The sequence below is a fragment of the Malus sylvestris genome, chromosome 9 (genome assembly GCF_916048215.2).
Source record: "Malus sylvestris chromosome 9, drMalSylv7.2, whole genome shotgun sequence".
In the NCBI taxonomy this organism is placed as follows: Eukaryota; Viridiplantae; Streptophyta; class Magnoliopsida; order Rosales; family Rosaceae; genus Malus; species Malus sylvestris.
In genome coordinates, this window is record NC_062268.1 from 14,240,809 (window position 1) to 14,263,188 (window position 22,380).

The window sequence follows — 22,380 nt, forward strand, 5'->3', positions numbered from 1 at the left end:
AAACAAGGTTTTTTTATTCTTTGCAGAACATATCATTCAGTGATCAGAACATATAATTCAAAATTTGAAACCCCTGATTTTGCACTTAATGGCAATGCTATCATTATCACAAGCTAACTTCATATAAGTTACATGTCATATATAATTTTGGCTACATTCTTAGGTTTTCCTTTTGCCTTTCCCGACGTTGAGTAATTTTGGCTGTTCTCTATTTAGAGTAGTTGTGAGAAGTTCCTATATATTTCATATCAGTTACATGTCATATATAAGTTGTTAATTCTTGTGGTTCACTATGTTTCTCATGATTACTCTTGTCAACCGAACACATTATATGTTTGTTGAATCACATGGTGATCCTCAAGCATATTGCTTTCTTTATGCCATCTATTTGCAGTCTCAAGATAACATTATGAACCTTCCATTATTAAATGGTTGGGGTGAAGTGGAAATATGTTGAGGCAAATGTATCTTGCACTTTCTGCTCTCTTTTTTATGCTCTTACCACTATCCTTCTAAACTTATGAGTTTACCTCCCACTATAAGGATAGTGTCTATGAGAGTAATAAGGAAACCAAAAGCGTGATTTAACATGTATGTTTTATTTATGGAGGGAAAATAGTGGCCTTGTAGTGATTCCTCTAGAAAGCACACTTGCATTTATCTAAAAAAAGATATCAAGTTGGTCATTTGTATTTTCTACGTTGGTGATTACTCGCTCATTCGGTTTGTCTTCCCTTGTATTAGATTACGTGCATGCAGATTTTGATACCTATGTTCTAGGTTCTGATACGCTATTGTCTTTTCTGAACGAATAACTGCCAAATGAAAGTATATTGAACTATTCATGAAGAACCATGTAGTTTAGTTCCTTCTTTCAAGTTGATCTAGCTGATAGGGAGGGGTCTTACGCTGCTAATGTTGAATATTTGATTTTAATTACGAATTACGATTGAAGTTTGTGTTCTGAACAACTAACCAAAGTTCTTCCAATTTTGACCTTCCCATTTTAACCAGGCTGCTGCATATTACTATCATGGTTTGATCCTTGATGAGGGTAACACAGAAAAATTTCATGGGATGGCTGTAGCTGCTTTGCAAGCAGCAGATGAGTATTTCAAAGAAAGTAAGAAGGCATGCGAAGCATTTAACGCTGCTCCCCCTTCGTCAAGGTAGGTAGAGGCTGTATTTGCGTATTCATTTTGCTGATTTCATTGGGTGGCATCTAGCAGATTATCTGCCCGTTTTTTCTAGGGGCAGTAAAGTATATGTTGTAGCCACAATATCTTTATCCTCTCTCCCTATCTCCAAGAACGTCAAACACAAACACGTACAAGGAATGAACATAAAATTGTCTTTAGTATGAGATTTGCAACCTTAGGCCATTAAGATGGAGTTCAGTTTCTACGAGAACTCTTCCTAAGAAAACTGTTTCCTAAATTATCTACTCTAGAGTCTAGTCCAATCTCTAGATATTAGCAAAGATTATTCTACAGGCCCTTCTTGAATTTGTGTCGTGTTATGAAGATCTACCGTCTCGTATGTAGCATTGGATGTTTCATGATTGAAATGTCCATTAGTTGATCAGTTTTCTTCTTCTTGTCAATCTTTCTTCTTTTAATGGTTAAGTGCTTTTTTTATACACATTATGCAGAAATCCACCGCTCTGGGGAACCATGAAGTATCTATCTGAGAAAATTCCAAAAGATGCTTCAAGCAAAGTGCGGATAAAATGTGATCTGTACTCACACGAAAAGTATGTCCTGCCTAAGAGACCTATTACCAATATTATTTTGTTTATGCCTAAATGCAATCTCCTTTTCACTCTTGGCACCCCTAATTGCAATCTCAATGTTCTTGGTTGATGATACATAGAACAAATCCTCGGGAATAATTAACGTGTGTTTTTGGATATTTCAACTGCAGAATCATGGAGACAGCACCAACATTGCCCAATTTCGCATTGGCCTTGAAACCAGAGAAATTCCAACTTCCTCTAGTAGACCCCTCTTGGAACATGGAGCACATGAATAAGGGCTCCAACCAGCTTAGGAATGACAGAATATAAGCAATACATGAGTGTAGTTTTCTGCATTCGATTTGGCCACATGTTGTAGTTTTTTCTTTTTTGTTTGGACATCTTGTATGTACATTTTCATATATTTCATAATTAAATACTTTTTCTTGGTGTATTAATTATTGTTTAGAATTTAATTACAATATTTATTAAAAATAAAAAAAACAAATATTTTTGCAAAAAAAAAAAAAAGGGTTTGCACGATGTAGAAGTTACCTGCGTCGCGCAAAGTGGGTTAGCACGACGCAGGTAACTTCTTTGTCGCGCAAACCCTACTGTCACTGCCTTGGTATGACGGTTGGTGCGCGATGAAGGTTCGTTGGGCTAATTTTTGCGCGACGTTTTTTTGACTTTGCACGACGAAGGACCTACGTCATGCAAAGTGTTTTTTTTACTAGTATTTACTCCAAATACAGTACATGAGTTGTACAATTTGAAAATGTCTTTGGCGCTTTAATTAATAATTGCTAGCATTACTTATTTACACTAGGGCGTGTGTGATTAGTTAGTCCCGGTAGCCCTCAGACGATGGATTTTTTTATTTTGAACGAGATCCTCTGTAATGTGACATAAAGACTTCTTGTTTTGTAATGAAATTTCATAAACCATGACAATCGTTATTGAGTGCCAGTTGATTAAAGATTGTTATTAAAGATGAGATATTGGAATTTAGGATTATTTTCAATATTTGAAAAAGAAGCACTACTAGAATGAGTGCCAGTAGATTATCATACCAATAACTTGCTACTAATTAGTGAAATCTTCATTTTGATCATATATACTTTCAATTTTTCGATTGTTATAGGATAGTACTACACACCCTTGTTAATTTTGGCCATTGATCTTCTTCAATTTATTCGATCTGACAGTCGAAAATTAAGATGGTTGTGTGAGAAGTAAAAGATCGGTGTGTAGATAGCACTACCCTAGTTAGAATAATTAAGGGCATTACTAATTAGGGACAGTTACATTTTGTACCTTTGCCCCTTCAAGCTTGTAACAATTTGGTCCCTACGTGAGATTTTGGATTCACAAATAATGATTGTTTTGTTTGTATTTTGTGTAAGTTTTGGAAGAAGAATTTTCAGAGTACTTTGCAGAAAAGTGACGGCAAAAGAGCCAAACATTGCAGCTCATTCCTCTTCAATTTATATTAGATTCAAGTAGGGTTTTGGTCCCAACACCACCCTTACACTCACCTGCAATTAGCTACTGGAAATAAAGACCTCCAGGGCTCCAGCTAGCTAGCAATTTCATTCATCCAAAAGACCTTTCAAGGTTCCAGCTAGCTAACCAGTACAATCTGAACCTTACACATGTTTACCAAACCAGCATTTTAAAACTAGCTGTTACAAACTCTAATTTAAATTAACTAGCCGTTGATTGTAGATCAAGTAACTATCAGAACCTGAAACTAGTTTAGGATTTAACACCCCGTACGGTTTGTTTAAAATATAAAATATAAAAATAAATAAATAAATAAAAAACACCCCATATTTAAAATTTCCAAAACCATCATAAAGTTACAAAATGTTACACCAGTCACCGTTCTTTCCACCTGCCAAACTGTCCTATTAATTGCCATTTTCTTATGTGGCACTTGGAATGCCAATTTTTACTTGCATGAATATATTGGTGTTACGTGGGTCATTTTTCATTTTTACCATATTTTATGGATCAAGATCTTTTTGAAAGGTTAGTCTACAATACTCTTTAAAAAATGATACTGATATCCTTTAATTTGAACTATAATTTTGTACACATGAGCATACATTGATAGTGTAATAAGACTTTCACAAACGTGAATTGTCACGCCTCGATCCCAATATACGTCTAGGATCGACACATGACGTCATCAAAAACCATATATCTAACATATCCTAGCTTTGGAATATGTACCAAGCACATCTCGAGCCTCGATTTGCGTAGTGATTATTTGAATACTTTATGGCTACATCTAACCTCCTCATTAGACTGCCTATATACCCTCAATAGAGATCAAACAATTCGTAGTTCACCATTTCACTATACTCGAACATTTATCACATAAATCGCTATGTCTCAACAATATATCACAATGCATACCATGCAATATGTTCAAGAACTAATGACGAAGCACAATATTCTTCTCAAGCCACATTGATCAACTAGAATAATCATAATAATAACATCCATATCCAAAATCATTATGCAATCCCGTCAATTAATCAATTCATGAATCAAATCACATTTAATAAAAATAGATCGATGGCCAATTATAAAAGAATCACATTTTAACAGAAAACACATTTATAAAACCAAGTCATATCCACAAAGGACATTAATATAAAGAATCGGATAATCACCATATCACATATATTAAAGTCACTCACCGAGACAAGTCCGCAAAGCTTCACTGAGTTTTTAGTAATATTAATTTTAGTAATTCAAATGGTTCAAGACTTGTTGACCAAAAGTCAACGGTGTGGTCAACACCTTAGCAATTTAATCCGGAAGATCCACACATCATAGTTTAGATCTGTAACTTCCTAAGGTCTACATTATGCTCAAAGAACAACATGCTAAAGTCTCATCGTGATCCAACGATCGGATCTCTGTCAATTTCTAGAATTAGGTGGCAATCAACAATTTGTTTTACAAACTAGAAATCCAATTTGGTAAGATCCATAAGTCGGATTCCTGATCCGTAAGTTTCTATGATCGTCAAATATTATGTTCTATAACACATTAAGGTTTGGTAACGATCCAACGGTCGGATCGTCGATTCATATTTTGTTCAAGTAATGTATCGTAATGAAACTAAGTTCAAACAATCAAATTATGTCATACGGATATCAAACATGAACCCAGGGCATCTAATAGTACTTAAAAAGACATAATTGGCCCACTGGCCACGCACTGCTGCCAGTGGCGGTTGGCTGCCCCGATTCGCCGGAAAATTCAACTAAATCCAAAAATTACCAAAATTTATAGAAATAAAGATCTCAATGAGTAAAGCAAACTTTATACATGTGGACAAGTCCAATTTGGTCGGGAAAAGCCTCAAACCGCCACAAACCCACCGGAAACCCTAGAAATGGGTGGCTTCGATCCGTCACCTATAGTGCTCTGCCGCCCCCAAGGTTGGTTGGGCTTTGTTCCCTACCTCACCAGGAGTCAAACCTTGGTGGTAGTCAACTGTGTTACTTTCCCAAATGACGGAATCGCCGCCGTCTACCCCATACACCCACCGGTGCGGTTTTCACAAATACCAAGTCAATTTCCATCAAATTTGGGGTGAAAATGGTAGAGGAGATGTTCTGGAAGAGATTGCAGGTGAGGGATGGGTGTAGTTAGCATGAAAAATGATGGAAGGTGGCCGGAGTTAGAACTGGGTCGAAACCGGTTTTGTTTTGTCATGGGTGTGGTCAACGGGAAGAGGAAGGTTTTTTCTTTTTTTTTTCTTCTCCTCCTCCTCATTAGTCCTCTCCCCTCCTTAATTTCATATTGGTCCCTCCACAACTAATCTAATTGGTCCTCAACTTTGATTGGTTACCATTCCTACATGGTGGGAGTTTTAATTAATTTAAAACCTATAGTTTAGTAAAACGATTCCAAATGTCCGTAACTATACTGTTATAATCCGGACTTGCAAACAGCTTTCGCCTATACATTTATGAGATCAAGCTTTATTCAAAAATATAAATTGTGACCTCGAAAGATCTACGGGTTTTAAATAATTAATTTTCAAACTTTAAACTTTGTAACTAGTTTAATTAAAATCTAAATTCAAATAAATTAATATAAATTCCCAAAAATAACATAAAATTTCAATAATAACAATACGTAGATTATAACAATGAAATCCGGGAACAGGATTTCACATGAACACCAACCTTGTTACAATAATAACGATGTCATTTTTGTTGTTAACTATAACTTTACCATTATTATGTAACTTTGGATTGTAAACTTTGACGATTATAGTTTAGAGTAAACTGCCGATTTTCCCACTGAACTTTCACTTAGCTTTCGATTTCCCCTTTAAACTTTTCAATTGGAAAATTAAGGATCAAACTAATTTTTTTGGCTGATTTCGCCCTACTGTTAGTTTTTCATTCATTCCATCCAATTTATGTTAAATGGAAGCATGTGCACAACATGTGAGGGTAGTTCGGTCGATTCATTCTTTAAAATAATTGAAAACCCTAGGGTTCTAAAATGTCGACCTATGCAAATTTGTGTGATTCTATAATTTTTGTGTCTGAAGGTCTAGCAAAGTAACGATTTTTTCCTCAAAGTAGAGTCACGTGGTGTGCACGTGATAAGAGTTAACGTTAATTTGGACGGAATCAATGGAAAACTAAAGGTAGGGGGAAATCGGCCAAAAAAAATATAGTTTAAGTCCTTGATTTTCCAATTAAAAAGTTTAGGTTGGAAATCGAAAGCTAAGTGAAAGTTCAGAGAGAAATCAGCAGTTTACCTTATAGTTTATTACTTTTCTTGTAAATTAAATATTGAATGTTAAAATCATGTTGTAACATCATTGAACGTGAATGTAAAAAATTTAAAATTGAATAACAGCGGGTCTGCATTCCATGACTAATAATATTATTAAAACAAAGAATACTAGTAATAATTTTTATTAAATGTTAAATGTTAAAATCATATTATCACGAGTCTATCGTACTGTGTAAGTAAAAAGTTAAAAAAAAAAACTGAGTGCTAATTAGAGAAAAAAAAAAGTAATTTGACCGTCAAATGATGAATGAGTCAAAAGATTCATAAGTTACTTTTTGTCCGTATCAAATGAGAAGGACCAATGGCTAATTGACTCCAAACTAGATGGGTTCAAAATATAATTACTCCTGCTAATTAACAACAGTTTAGAAGGGATAAACCCTCGTTTCCTTTCAGAATTTCACCCAGCGAAGCAAAGCCGGTCCATTTGATCGAGCTCAATCCCAATATGCAAAAGCATTTGTAACTTACTTTTGCCTCCGTCCCGAAATAGCCCATTACCCCAAAACAGCATCCCCCAATTCATACTGAATGCTATCCAATGGGTTTGGTTTATGCTCTCAATACTCACCTGCAATTATTTGTTTATTATTATTATTATTTCGATCCATCTTGATCACAAAGTCAACGCTTTTGTTGGTTGTAATTAGAGGTGGCAAATTAACTCATTCAGTTGTTAATGAATACTCGTTAAGACCCGTTTAGTTTGATATCATCATAATATAAATGTGAGATAGATAGTGATGATGATGATATAAAGCAAAATCAAACCAGATGAGTCTTAATGGGTATACATTAACAACTCAATAAGTTAATTTTGATAAACCATGTCAGCAGTCCAATCGACATCAGCAGTCCAGTCAGCCAAACTTGATAACAGCAACACCATTTCCCGCGTATAACATTCAAACCTGCAAGTAGAGTTTGGATAAACATCAACCTTCTCTATCAAGTCTGTTGCACAGTTTTGATCATGTTAATTATCCAATATGTTTATCTTGTAAATGTTTTGATATAGGAGATAAATCTCCTTGTAACTGAATACCTTGTAATCTCTATAAATGGAATACGTTGGCATCACTCACGGTTAACTGAGTTGAGCCTACAAACTGCCCTGTGTTCAAGCATTCTTATTTTCCAAGTTGATATCTTTTAAATTTGACAGCTCTAGTTGTGGTAATGAAATGTTTCTCTGGTTTGTAATTCTATGAAGATGTAAGGGTAAAAACTTTTCGCATCCCATGCGATCTTGTACCCTAGACATTTTCATGTTTTCTTCATTGAATTATACGGTCTTCATTGGACGTCCATAAAAAAATTTACAATACAAATCTGAGAGATATACAGCATGTGCATGCTGAATCTGAAGCCACGTTATTATTCAAAACCCTAAATTACAACTCCCATGCATGTTATTATTTCAATTTGGGTTTTTTTATTCGTACCCCACGATTTGATGAAACACCACACGGTCAAAATTTCTCCCTACACTTTCAGCTTTACCCTTCCTCTTATTGAATCCACCCCACTTCCCCAAAACAAATAATCTCACAGTCACAGCCACCCACCCACCCCCACCCTTTTCCGGTGACTGATCCATTCATTCTGCCAAAAACACAATTGAAATTTCATGGAGTTGGCTATACAATTTATAAATCCAAACAATCTATCACAAGAATGATGGAAAGGGATTTTTAACAACTTTCTAGGCTGCATTTTCATCAGTGATCGCAGTAGCCCACAATTCTACATCAAATGCCAAACAAAAAACATAACTATGAAAAAGGAAACAGTGAGATATACTAAGGGGGTGTAGTCAAATTAGGATTTGATAGAATTTCACAAGATTTTAATAGACTTTCAAATCAGAGTGTAGTCAATCAAAATTTTGAAAGAGGGTTTTAAAAGACTTTGAAATCATAGTGTAGTCAAATTAGGATTTGGGATGATTTTAAAAAAACATCAAAATCTATGGGTAGTCAATATAAATTTTGATAGGGATTTTTAAAGTGATTATAAATCTAGGTGTATTAAAAAAAATTAAGGATTTGACAATATTTCTGTAATAGCCCGTCCCTAAAAATTATGATTTTTATAATTTTAATACGTGAAATGACGAAAATGTCCTATGGGCAAAGCGTGATTTTTTTAGGATGTGTGTGATTCTCGTATATTTTGTCATGTTTCTTAAATTTACATATTCGGGTAGAGCTCGATCTTACGGATGCGTAGGCACAGGTAGAAGTGATTTTGAAGTTACGGTTAAAGTTTTATTGAGTTACAAACCCGAAGGTATTTGGAATGAAATATTATTTTAATTATTTTTACACTATGTTTTTATTATTATTAATACAAGGTGAAATATATGCATTGGGTGTGTGTTTGTCAGGAGGAAGGAAGAAACAGAAAAAGAAAGAGGGAAGAGGGAGAAGGGGGACTGTTGCCCAATTGAGGAGGAGGAAGAGATGAGACTGACCAACCAGAAAGAGAAGAAAGGAGGGAAAGGAGAGAAAAGAAAAGAAGGGAGAAACGGACTCACTCGCAAACCCGCATACCCAGCAGTGACCCGGTTTGATTCCGGCCGATTTCTGCCATCTTTCAGTCGACATTCACCATTCCATCATCCAAAATCTATTCCACAGCTCCCTATCTACCATCTTAGCTCAAATTTGAGGGTCTTTGAGTTCAATTTCATGAAAGAAGAAGCATGATGCTGACGACATCATTGACTGCAATCCGCCATTTTTGAATGAAATTCCGTCGATCTCCACTATCATTAGACTCCCCTTGAGCTCTGGAGCAAATCCCAAGCATTGGTTGGGGTGTTGGAATGGTTTTGGAGTCGAATTGAAAACACCCATTTCTAGGGTTTTCCGACGGGTTTGAGAGAAATTGGGGCTTTTCCCGACCAAATTGGACTTGGTCACAGGTATAAAGTTTACTCTACTCATTGAGATATTCATTCTTATAAATTTTGATAATTTTTTGAAATAGTTGGATTTTCCGGTGAGTCGGGGCGGCCGATCGCCACCCGCGGTGGCGCGTGTGGCGGCGCGTGGCCAGGGGATCGTCGATGTTACCCTTAGGCTAAATTAGATGTCTTAAGTTCAGTTTTGGCAATTGTATATCGTAGGTTGATCGTTTGGACCTAAACTCATTAGGATACGTTACTTGGTAAAGATATGAATCGACGATCCGACTGTTGAATCGTCACCAAACTTTAATATGTTTTGATACATAATATTTGAGGACCATAAAACTTACGAATCGGGAATCCGACGTACGGATCTTCCCGAAATGGATTTGTAAGTTTATAAAATAAAAAGGCAATTGGCGGAGATCCAACGGTTAGATCGTAATTGAACTTTAGGATGTTATTCTAGAAGTATAATGTGGATCTTTGGTAGCAAAAGACTGGCAATCTGTGATGCAGATCTTCCGAATTGAATTACGTAGGGATATGTTTTATGTAAATTGTGTGTTTTATCGATATGAACTCTGAGATGTGATTTGATAATTGGTCATAGGCAACGATGGTTCATGATGTATCGATATACGTGCTAGGGAGTCATAGCATGGACCTCAGGTGAATGAGTCTTTTCCTTTCTATTGTGTGTGTGTATATATATAAATATATATGTATGAATGATAATTCCTTAAACGGTTATAACTGATTATTGCATATAATTACTGTGAATGCCGTGAAGTACTAATGCGAACTACGAATGGCTTGATCCCTATTTAGGGTACGTAGGCAGTCTAATGAAACGTTAGATGCAGCCATAACATAAATGAGATCAAATAATTGAGACACTAGCCTTGTTTGGGAAATTGTGCAAGGTGAGGGACATTGGTAGAAAATGTGAGATTTAACCTTATGATTTAGTGATTGGATGTTGGTCATAAATCATTGTGTAAAGGATCAAGAATTCGAAATAAAGAATTGTAAGTATTGATAGTTAGTTAAACTAGTGTTTAGTTGAGTTAGTCACTGATAATTATTCCCGAAAATTTATAGTTCGGAAGTAGAGCATTATAGATTGTGCATTTTATGCCACATTATTGATATGTGTGTGTGTGTGTGTTTGTGTGTGTGTGTGTGTGTGTGTGTGTGTAGTTGGAAGCACTACGATATGATTAAGTGTTGAATTGCATCAAGGCATGTCCATAAGTATATTATTGCGCATAATTATTATGAAAGCTTTAAGGTACGAAGGTGAACGTGGGATGCATATATAAGTTCAGTTGAGTATATGTTGTGAAATGTGGGATGCATAATTATGATTACATTTTATTTGGAATGATCAAGTGATGGCATGACTATATTATATTTTAAGCAACTCCGACACTGTCGTACGGATTGTCCATGAGTCGTACATGTTATGTTGAGATGTATTGAGAGCTCATGAACCTGCACCCAAGTGTTAGTGCTCCCGCCTGTGGCCAAGGCACAGTCCTTCACGTGATGTTCACCTCCCGCACCACACGCTCACCTTGGATCCAAGGTGGGTGCACAGTCTTGTCGTATAGACCACTTTAGGTGGTTTCGACTCGTAGGTGACCCGCGATTATTCGCATAGTCTTTATGTGATCGTAGCACTTGAGCATATTTATTTACACCAGTCCTGTCTTACAGACCACTTTAGGTGGTTCCGACTTGTGTGCAGGTATACTTATTGAGCTATGGATAAGTAGTACAAGTCACTAGAGGTGACTCCGACTTATGAGCTAGCATATGTGATGAGATATGGATAAGTCGTACATGTCACTAGAGGTGACTCCGACTTATGAGCTAACATTGATTGATGAGATATGTCATATTGCTAATGAGATGATGTGATATGGTATACTTCTGAATTTAATGTTAGTATACTCTTGATTTCATGTTTATCCGTATTATGATTTTCTAGAAGCTAAACAGGTGTTACGGAGAGGGATTATATCATTGAGAATGTCTTTATTAAAGCTTTATTTTCTGGCCACTCACTCTAGTTTTTATCCCTCCAAGTCTAGTAGTAGAGCTTTCGTATCGACGAGGATTCGTGACAAGTTTTGGTATTGGAGATTACCTTCGATGGTATGAATTTCAATCCACTTTACTGTACTTTACTTATGCTCTGATGTCACGTGTGAATTCCGCTCACAGCGCACTCTTGCATTTAGACACTTTTAGGTTTAAATTTATCAACTTTTTTCCACATCATCATACTTTATAGCTTCGTTACCTTACAAGTGTCGGCCAACAAAGCTCGATTCGGAGTCCTAGTGGACATCCCGGGTCGAGGTGTGTCAATTTCATTAAGTTGTGGATTTTGTTAGAAATCTTATGAAACCCATAATCAAAATCTACACAAATCCATTGAAATCTATAATGAAAATCCACATAAATCTATCAAAATCCATATAGGATTGAAAGTCTATTAAAATCCTTTGAAATCTATCACTTTATAAAGTCTATTAAAATCATCTGAAATCCAAATTGACTACACCCTCCTAACTGACAAATATAGAATTAATAAGTTTGTCCAAAGTGGGGTGTAGTCAAACTTGGATTTGAAAGGATTTTATTAAAATCCTAGTGTAGTCAACCAACGGATTTTAATGAATTTTTAGAATCCACATAAATCTAGGTGTGGTCAATGGAGATTTTAATAGTCAGTTTTAAAGTCCATCCAAATCTAGATGTATTCATTGTGGATTTTATAGGATTTGAGAGGAAGAAGTATATATAACCAAAACCAAATAGAATCCCACCTCACACCATAGGATTTCAAATCCACAGACCTAGTTGAACGACTCCTCTTCTTCTCACTGCCAGCCCCTTTCTTTGCTTTATCTTCCTTCATTTTTGCAATTTTTTCTTCAATTTTTGTTGTTGGGTTGTATCATTTTCTGCAATTTTTTCTTCAATTTTTTGTTGTCAGGTCGCAATTTTTTCTTCATGTCTACAATTTTTTTGTTGTTGCTGGGCCCTCCTGCTAATTGTTGTTGTTTGTACGACATGGGTTCATGTGTTGAGATCATGTCTACTTCTTTATGCTTGTTCTTTTTTGTACCATGAATGAATTTGTTTCATTAATAAATATTAAAAGTACTGGTTAACTAAATCCCCTTGTATACCTGAATACATAAGGTGGCAACGAAAAGGATAGGAATAAAGTGAGGGAGGAAGTAGGATTGGAAAGGGATGCACTGGGGATCTTTGATGAGTTAGGTTTATGTGATAATCTTGACTTTTTTTTGGGCTCCAAGGGATGCAGCTCCAGAGTATGAACAACTTCATTTGATTATATTTATGACCTAGATACATTTATCACCATTTGATTTATTTGATGGTTAAGATTCAACGCTACAAAATCTTTCAAAATCCATAGAAATATGTTATACGAATCTTCTCAAATCTTCCAAAATCTATATGAATTTTTTGTAAAAGTCTATATAATCCTATGAAATCCATCACGTATCAAAATCTATTAAAATCCTCTCAAATCCAAGTTTGACTACACCCCCCTTAATGATTTTTTTTTTTTTCAGACTCTGTGAATATCCTGAGAGGACACATCTATAAATTGGTAATTTAAGTTAAGTCTCATGTGGCACGGGCGAGTGGTGCAATAACTGTAACTAAGAGTGAATAAGAAGGGAGATTAAGTTTTATGGTTAAGAGAGGCCGAGATCGAATGGAGTCACATGGCGACGGTGACGGTGTGGTAGTCGGTAGGTGTGGGATTTTTTGTTTGTGGAGGTGAGGTGGAATTGTAAGAAATTTTTTTGAATGTGAAGTGTTTTCAACAAAGGGTTTTTGTCACAAATGATTCCTGAAAATGACTCTCACCATTAAGATGATATCTGAATTTAAAAATCAATCAATGTAGTCCCTGAAAATGAGTGTCGTAAATCAATGTGGTCATTCCGTCACAATTATGTTAAAAATTATGTTAAGTGCTGATATGACACATAAATGGATCCCACAAGATTTATGGGGTTTTATTACAAATGATCCTTGAAATTGACTCACACCATCAATATGGTCCCTGAAATTGAAAATCAATCAATGTAGTCCTTGAAAATAAGTGTCACAAATTAATATAATGGGTAAAAGACTGTTTACTACCCTCAAGTTTAGTGGTTTTCAATATTTAGTACATCAAGTTTTTTTTGTCTTAAAGTCATACCTAAAGTGTAAATTTTAGGCCAGTCTCATACATCCGTTAGTCAAACTGTTAAGTCTCCAGTTAACTGTGACGTGGTGCCCATGTGGCCAATGACTGGACGCCACATGGGTCGCCACGTGTGTCCACGTGTTTTTTTTTTAAGAGAGGGTTTCAGTGAAAAAAAAAAAAAATTCCCGCCAAAATTTTTTTTCCCAAACCCATGAACCTGACACTTTTTCCTGCCAAAAATTTTTGAAAAAAAAAATCAAGCTTCCTAGGAAAAATAACACAACTTTCTCTTCCAAATCTGCAAATTAAATTCCAAACAAACTTTGAATTCTAAATATGCAAATTCATCATTTAAACTACCAACAAAGTTGAATTCTCAACAACTTTCAATTCACAACAAAGTTCAATATACACCATCCAATTCACACTAATGGGTCAAGGTGTTCTTCCAAAAACACTAAAGATCTGTCCAAAACACTAATGGGTCAACTTTTAACAACTAATTGAACTCTGTCCAAAACACTAAAGATATATCGAAAAGTGTTTCCAAAAACACTAAGGGCATATTCAACTATAACAAAATGAACCCTTAAACAACCTAAAGCATTAAAGCAGCATCATGTAACATTCCTCCTGCTTTTCTGACCTCTTGCAGTAGACTTTGAAGTGGTTTGAGAGGCTTGAGTTGGCTGAGATGAAGGTTGTGGAGCTTCCTGAGTGCATGGCTGAGATGACTGAGAGGGTTGTGATGCCTTAGATGTTGAGGCCTAAGTAATGAACCCATATAACATTAGCACTGACAGATAGTACACTTCACAAATAACAAATTCACTTAAGAAATGAAAAATCAACAAAAAATATCAAAATTATACCTCATGTTTCTTGGTTTTTCTTCATTTTCTAGCAGCTGGAGGAGGATGAGTGGTAAGGCATCTGGCCTTGTTATGTTCCGAGGCCTTGCAAACACTACATTTCACACTTTTTTGCCCTCTCTTGCTTAACTTGAACTCATTTTCATCACCCTCCCTATGTTTCCTCTTTTTTGGTCTCCCCGGCTGCTTTTTAAAAGTTGGAGGAAGAATGCATTTGTTTTCAGATGGCTCCCAAAATTTCATGCCTTGGACAGGTTGAATCAAGTTTTCGTAAGCTTCAAAGTACTTCTCGTTCTTGTACCAAGAGGAAACAAATTCCTCAGGCTGTCTCCTTGCATAATAGATGGCTGAGCAACCATGTATGCAAGGAAAGCCTGTTAAATCCCATCTTCTGCATGAGCAAGTGCACCCATTCAAATCCACCACAAATACATTGCCTCTACCTTCATCCACTTCAAAATTTTCTCCTCCAGACCATGTAGCTACAGTGTGTGAGCTTTTCAGTTTGTACTCCTCCAACTTCTTCTGGATTTTTGGGCAGATAGCTCCTTTATCCTTCCTCATTGCATCTCTTCTCAACCATATCCTCTTCATCAATAAAACTCTTATAGTTTCCAACATGGTAATAATAGGCTTGTCCCTAGACCTTAGGATAAAAGAATTGAAGCTCTCACAGAGGTTGTTTAACAGAATGTCACACTGAGTGTGTGTCTCAAAGTGTGACCTACTCCAATGCAAGGCTGGTCTCTTCTCCAACTATTTATAAGCTTTTTCATTCAGCCTATTCACCTCAGCCATACTCTCCCTAAAATCAGCGATGGTTGTTGCCTTGGCAGCATTCCACAAGGCATCTTTTAATCATTTCCCTTTAAACCCATCTGCCTTGTAGTTAGTGTATAAGTGCTTAACACAGAACCGATGATTACAATTAGGCAGCACCTTCTCAAAAGCTGGTATTAAACCCTTTTGTTTGTCAAAAATGAAAGTCCAAGCACGCTGGTTCACAATTCCCAAGTCAGCAGCTAGCAGTTCCAGAAACTAAACCCAACTGTCTTTGTTCTCGAGCTCTACTATAGCATATGCAATAACCCAAGTTTGGTTATTTGCATCCATTCCCACTGCAGACAGTAACTGGCCCTTGAACACTCCCTTCAAGTGACAACCATCCAACCCTACAAGCTGCCTACATCCATTCTTAAATCCCTTTTTACAAGCCCCCAAACAAATATAAATCCTCTGAAATATCACATGAGCATCATCATAGGGCAGCACCTTCATTTGAATTGTACTACCTGGGTTTGTCCTCCTAAGCTCATCACAGTATTCCCACAACTTTGTGTACTGATCCAAGTTACTCCCCTCAAGGATTTTCAAACATTGTGCTCTCACTCTATAGGCTGTCTTGATGTGGATCTCAACCATTCTTTCCTCTTTCACTGTTTCCACAAATGTAGTGATAGGCATGCTTGGGTTGAGTCTGAACTTGTCCACATACCTCTTCACAAGCCATGCCACTTTGCAGTTAGGATTTTCCCTCCAAATCCTCGGACATTCATGTTTCCCAACATAGGTTTTCACTTGGATTGAATCTTCATTGTACATCCTGGAAGCATACAATCTTCATGGACAGTTTTTCTCACACCTTGCACTAATCTTCCATTTCTCATTCCTTTTTAGCTTAATAAAAGGTGCACCGTGCTTAATGGAGTGAGACCACACTGCTTCTCTCAACTGTGCAGCATCTCTGAACTTTAATCCCTTTTCAAACTTTGGATCATCCATGTCGGCTTCTTCATTAAACTCAGGATAGATGACCTTCTCATCACATTCTGAACCTGAATTGTCAACACTGTGCAGGCCATCTGAGTCTTGTCTCTCATCATCAAGGGGAACGTCTTCTACATCCCTTGCATCAATAACGTCTTCTAGATGTTGGTTCCCAACCCCTTCACCTCTTTCAGTAACCATTTCACCCCTTTCAGCATCTGCAACGACACTTTCTATAACCGTATCATCTACTGCACGACGATCATCATCTTCCAAACTGTAGTCACTGTCCACAAACTCATTATCTGTAGTGTCATCCTCTGCATTTACTGCCACAAACAATGCATATTTGTTAAAAACCTAAACTTCGCAAAAATAATTGAATACTGAAATTAAAATTGTAAAAATAAATGTTTCAAAAATTTTACCTTCATTAGCTTCTACTTCGGTCCCTTCATTAACTTCTTCAGCTTCGTGACCCTCTTCAATTTCATCACCTTCATCATCAACATTGAGAGGACCATCTTCAACCTCATCTCCACTTCCTTGTCCTCCCTCAGTTACTTCAGCCTCATGTTCATCATCACCATTGTAGGCTATGTCATTCAAAAGACATAGCCGTTTTTCTAAGTCATCCGCACCCCCTTTTGCTCTACCCTTCTTCAGTTTTGATCTACTTCCCTTTGTAATTGAAATTGCCACCCTCGATTCCTCAATATCTTCTATAATGACACCTTTTTTTAATATGGCACTCTCATCTAGATTCATCAAAAGCTTATGTTTCAAGGCAGCTTCTTTTGGACTTAGATGTTCTAGGTACATTTCTATTTCCCTAACCCCTGGAACATACTTGCACATTTCACTCACATCTTGGTCCTGTTCAATAAGCCTTAATCCCTCACAATAAGACATCCCAGGAATCCTATAGTGATACAACATAAACCCATCATATCCTAACTCCTTAACCATTTCATCAATCTCGAAAAAAGACATGAAGTCTTTGTCTACGTAATCAAACCAAGCCTCAAACCCTCCCGTATATGCACTTTCAGACCACTTCCCACCGTGGTTAATTTTAAGGCTAAATAATTCGAGCATCCCTGCAAAGTCAAGGAGAAAGGTGAAAACAACATAAAATCCTGGAGGCACATGGGGGAAAAGGTGAAAACACTAGTATGACCATGAGGAAAAAAGGTGAAAACAAAACCATGAATACAGTTTCACCTTTTTTTCCTGAAACCATAGAAAAAAAGGTGAAAACAAAACCAATGGGAACCACGATTGAAGACATACAATTGAAAAATTGAAAGCAAAACCACGGGGACCACGATTGAAGACAAAACGAATGGAACTCACAGATCCCTAATCCCTAAAATTCAAAATTGGAAAATCGAAAAAGGTAGGTTACTTACGATAAAGTGGTGTTTCACCCACTTCGATCCTTCTTTTATCCCACCTCATCGACAGCGATGGCTTCACGACAATCTTTCCCAGAAACGTGTATGCAACGTACGATGGCGTGCGAGGTGGAGCGTCGGCAACGTCGACTGACAGCCTGTGGGTAGGGTTTCGGACCGAGATGGGAGGTCGCGATTTTCCAGGGAGTAAATAGTGGTTTCACTTTTTACTTTTTCACTTTTTCTGGGTGAGATGGGGGGTCGCGATTTTTGAATTTTGAGGTGGAGTGACGGCGTGCGAGGTCGAGCGGACGGCGAGGTGGAGCGACGGCGAGGTCGAGTGATGGCCCGTGGGTAGGGTTTCAGACGGAGATGGGGGGTCGCGATTTTCTGGGGAAGTGAAAAGTGGCTTCACTTTTCACTTTTTCACTTTTCTGGGTAAGATGGGGGTCACGATTTTCTGGGGAAGTGAAAAGTGATTTTTGATTTTTGAATTTTGAATATTTTTTCTTCACTGAAACCCTCTCTTAAAAAAAATAAAAAAAAATAAAAAAAAACACGTGGACACACATGGCGACCCATATGGCGTCCAGTCATTGGCCACATGGGCGCCACGTCACAGTTAACTGGAGACTTAACAGTTTGACTAACGGATGTATGAGACTGTCCCAAAATTTACACTTTAGGTATGACTCTGGGACAAAAAAAACTTAATGTACTAAATGTTGAAAACCACTAAACTTGAGGGTAGTAAACAGTTTTTTACCCTAATATAATCATTCCGCTATAATTCTGTAAAAACAATTTTTTTATGTGCTGATGTGGGTTTAATAATTAATTTAAAAAGTTGTCTAAATACCTTTTTGCGCAATGGAATTTTTTTTTCTTATAGTAGGGCCTACTCCGAAGATAAATCCCTTCCATAAATTCTCAAAGGCATAAGGTTTAACCAAGGCCTAAAGGGGGGTGTGGAAATAGTTTTCAACCAACAATGGACGCACCTCAGTTATAACCTCATTATCTTAAGACGGACCTCCTCGTTCTTTGCATCACTAGATCACCAAGGAAGCTCCAAACAAGCTCTTCAAGATTAAGGTTGTGAGGATGTTGATCACCTAAATGTTAACGGTGATGTCTCAAAAGTCGTTGTCAATGGGCCAAGCCGTCACCAAAGATGATCTCGATCTAGGTTCAATTCAGTGAATGGTGTCGAAGTGTGTAAAGATAGGTGTATTGAGATTTTTTTAGAGAATAGAGAGTGAATGAGGTATAGAAATGTGGACTGGGATCGAAGGTGATTGCAGGACTGGGTTTTTGGGTTGACAATTTTTTTATAAACTATTAAATTATTAAGCGTATTTGTAATTTTTTTTAATTTAATTAGACTTGCGTGAGCCATTTATATGTCACATCAGCAAATAACAGAATTTTTGACAGAATTATGACAGAAGGACTACATTGATTTGAAACACTTACTTGCAGAACTACATTCATCAATTCAATTTCAGTGACCATTATGATGTCGTGGGTCAATTTTAGTGATCATTTTAATGTTGTTGGTCAATTTTAAGGATCATTTGTGAGAAAAAAAAAGATTTATGGGGCCCATTTATGTGCCACATCAGTACTTAACAAATTTTTTAACAGAAATGTGACAGAATGACGACATTGATTTGCCACACTTATTTTCAAGAATTACATTGGTTAATTTTCAATTTCATGAACCATCTTGATGGTGAGGGTCAATTTCAAATACCATTTGTGACAAAAACCGTCTTAACAAATTATGAGGCTCGATTAAAGCAACCCTTTCAATTTTTATTTTTTTTTGTTTGTTAATCCCATCTTGTCCAGACAAAGAAAAAGTCCTGAAACTCCAAAACTTAGTACGAGAAAATTGTGTGTATGCTAGACAAAGTAAATCTGTCACGTGTTTGTAGGCGGCTAATAGACTAGAAGAAATTTTTACTGTACACGGAATTAGAGCCGTATGCAAGAGGGTTCCCTTGGGTCCCGGAACCCTTAAGGAAGTCGGGATATATGGGAAAGATTGTTGGAGGACCCTATGACCATCTGGTATATATAGGACATGAAAATGCCCACAAATTGTTCAATGAAAATAGGTATATATGAAATGAAAATGCCCACAAATTGTTCAAATGTTGCTACGGTAGAATTTGGTAGGTGATGCTCGACTGGCTTCGGCATCAAGCCTTGAAAGCTATCGATAGGTCTAAGCCTAACGAGATGCTTACCAAGTGCTTAAACTAAATGCTTCAAAGAAGAAACGAAAAAATAAAATTTGATGCACGTCCAAGATCCGCCACTACCTGTAACACAATGTGGTACCAAGCTATCTGGGAAGTTCAAACATGGACCGCCATATGAAACTAGCATGCATGATCTTCTTGACCCAAAGACTTTAGTTCCAACAATTTCTCCCGCTCTTCAAAAGTACTTTTTATTGTTGTTGGTTCCCATTTCCATTTAGAAATATAAGTGACCACAAGGTAATATGTCACACTTTGAAATACACTTCTCAATATCTTTTCATTTGTATTATGATACGTGATATACTAAAAAAAATTCTTTTATTTTAGGAGAAGATGGCAATAGTCACATGCTACTTTTAAATGCTCTCGATCCTTTTTTAGCTGAAATTAGTGCGGGAAAAAAACAAGAATATTGTATTAAATATGCATATCTGAGATAAATTATTGGCTAAAAACAATATATTTAGTGAGATTTGTTGTTGTCTACATAAAATAAAATAAGGAAACTTTAATGAAAAGTTATCGGTACTGTTTACTTTAACGAAAAATCACATTTTTACACAAAAGTCAATCCTAGTACTATTCATTTTACCCTTTATTTTGTCCTTATCGTTAAAACTCAAAGTTTTCAAGCTATTTTCATTAGTTTTCTTTAAAATAAGAAATAACGCTTGATCAACAACCATGGGGTGATTTAGTGGTTGCAAACGAATTTTAGGCTCATATTTCACACAACACATCTTGAGTTCGATTCATGGCGCTCGTGAAACACACGATACTAGCTAGGCAGAGGCTGAAATGCCCATGTGAGTCTCCCCAATCTCCAGAAAGGTGGACTGTCATGACGAAACTACCAGTTGATCTTCTTTTATATTAAAAAAAAAGAAAAGAAAAAAGAAATAGCGCTTGATCAGATTGAAAGGCGTGCTATTTGTTTTGGTGCATGCCACTTAACTAGAAATGTTGACTCATGGGAGGAAGGAACCTAACAAATCATGAAAAGCCTCCTTCAAAGTTCAATGGCATAAAAGTAAATTTAAAAAAAATGGCAATAAAAATAGTAAGACCAAATAAAATTGGTGGGGCAATGGTCTTGCATTAGCTCTAATTGTGCAATAATTAACTTGTTTAGAACAAAAATCATGCTAAGTGTCATCACTAAGACCATCTCCAATCCTTGGGCTAAAACCTAAAATTTTTAGCCCAAAAAATTTAGATTTTAGCCTAGAAACAGTTTTTCTGCTCCAACCATTCTGATCTAAATTTTTTAGCCTGAGATTACTAAAAAATAAATTTAGGCTAATTTTTTCTTTTAAAGTATTTTTTAAAATTTATGTTCACTATCATAATTTAATTTTATGAACATTTTAATCTAAATATATTTAAATTCTGATAAATATTGAAAAATTACTAAATTTGAGTGAATTTTGAGTTAAATAATTTTTTTTAAATTATTTTAGCCGTTGGATTTAAATTTGGGCGGTTAAATATTTTTTTTACCGTTAGATTTGATTATATTCGATCTTAGTCATTGGATTCAATAAATCCTGAGAGACATGCTCATGTAGGTAAGGTCCCGCTGGTGGTGCCCACACCATTTTCTGGGCTAAATCCTAAGGGGAATTTGGCTTTTGTTTGACTTTTAGCTTTTAGCCAACACATTTAGTATGGGTTGGGTTGGGTTGGGTTGGGTTGGGTTGGGTTTGGGGAGGGGGGGAAATAAAACTTAAAAAATAGCCTTTAGCCCAGAGTTAGATTTGGTCTAATGGTAGGCAAGGAAAAAGTTGCAATTGCACTTTCCTTATTTGGGGGATTCTTATTTTATGATGTTATTGATTGCTAATATGGTTGGAAAGTCTAAGAAAGGCCATGGAAAGTATATTTCCTTTGACGTGCATAGATTTGGACCCCCACAACTTTCTAACTATCTTGTGACAGCACTTGATGGAGTGTCCTTACAATACTTGATGAATGATGACAATGTGTGATATGGATAATTTTCATGAGGATAATCTTTAAGTGATAATTTAAAAAAATAGACGGTTCAGATTATTTAATTACATTACGAATGTTGGAATATTTACACAATTTTTCAACGTGGACATTCACTTGAGAAATTGATTAATTGTAAGCATGACTTAAAAGAATAACAAATTAGCTCTTGATTTAGTAATATTTTTCTTCAACGTTGAAAGATGTACTAAATTCGAATCATCTCCATCCATTGACCAAAACCAAAAAGTTATCTTGGATGACCCTAGAAAAAAAAATGAAACACTAAGTGGTAATTTGAAAATTCTTGTGTACGTATGAAAGACTTCTACTCTTAACTGT

The 22,380-nt window shown here is 36.3% G+C and overlaps 1 protein-coding gene across 1 annotated transcript; it reads left to right on the forward strand.

Moving 5' to 3' along the window:
• The first annotated feature begins 276 nt into the window (after positions 1-276).
• LOC126582304 (uncharacterized) lies at positions 277-2,186 on the forward strand. The gene is made up of 4 exons (XM_050246408.1): positions 277-464; positions 1,015-1,169; positions 1,652-1,753; positions 1,924-2,186. Exons 1-4 carry the CDS (start codon positions 429-431, stop codon positions 2,063-2,065), a joined length of 435 nt encoding a protein of 144 aa, XP_050102365.1. The 5' UTR covers positions 277-428; the 3' UTR covers positions 2,066-2,186.
• Positions 2,187-22,380: the final 20,194 nt, after the last annotated feature.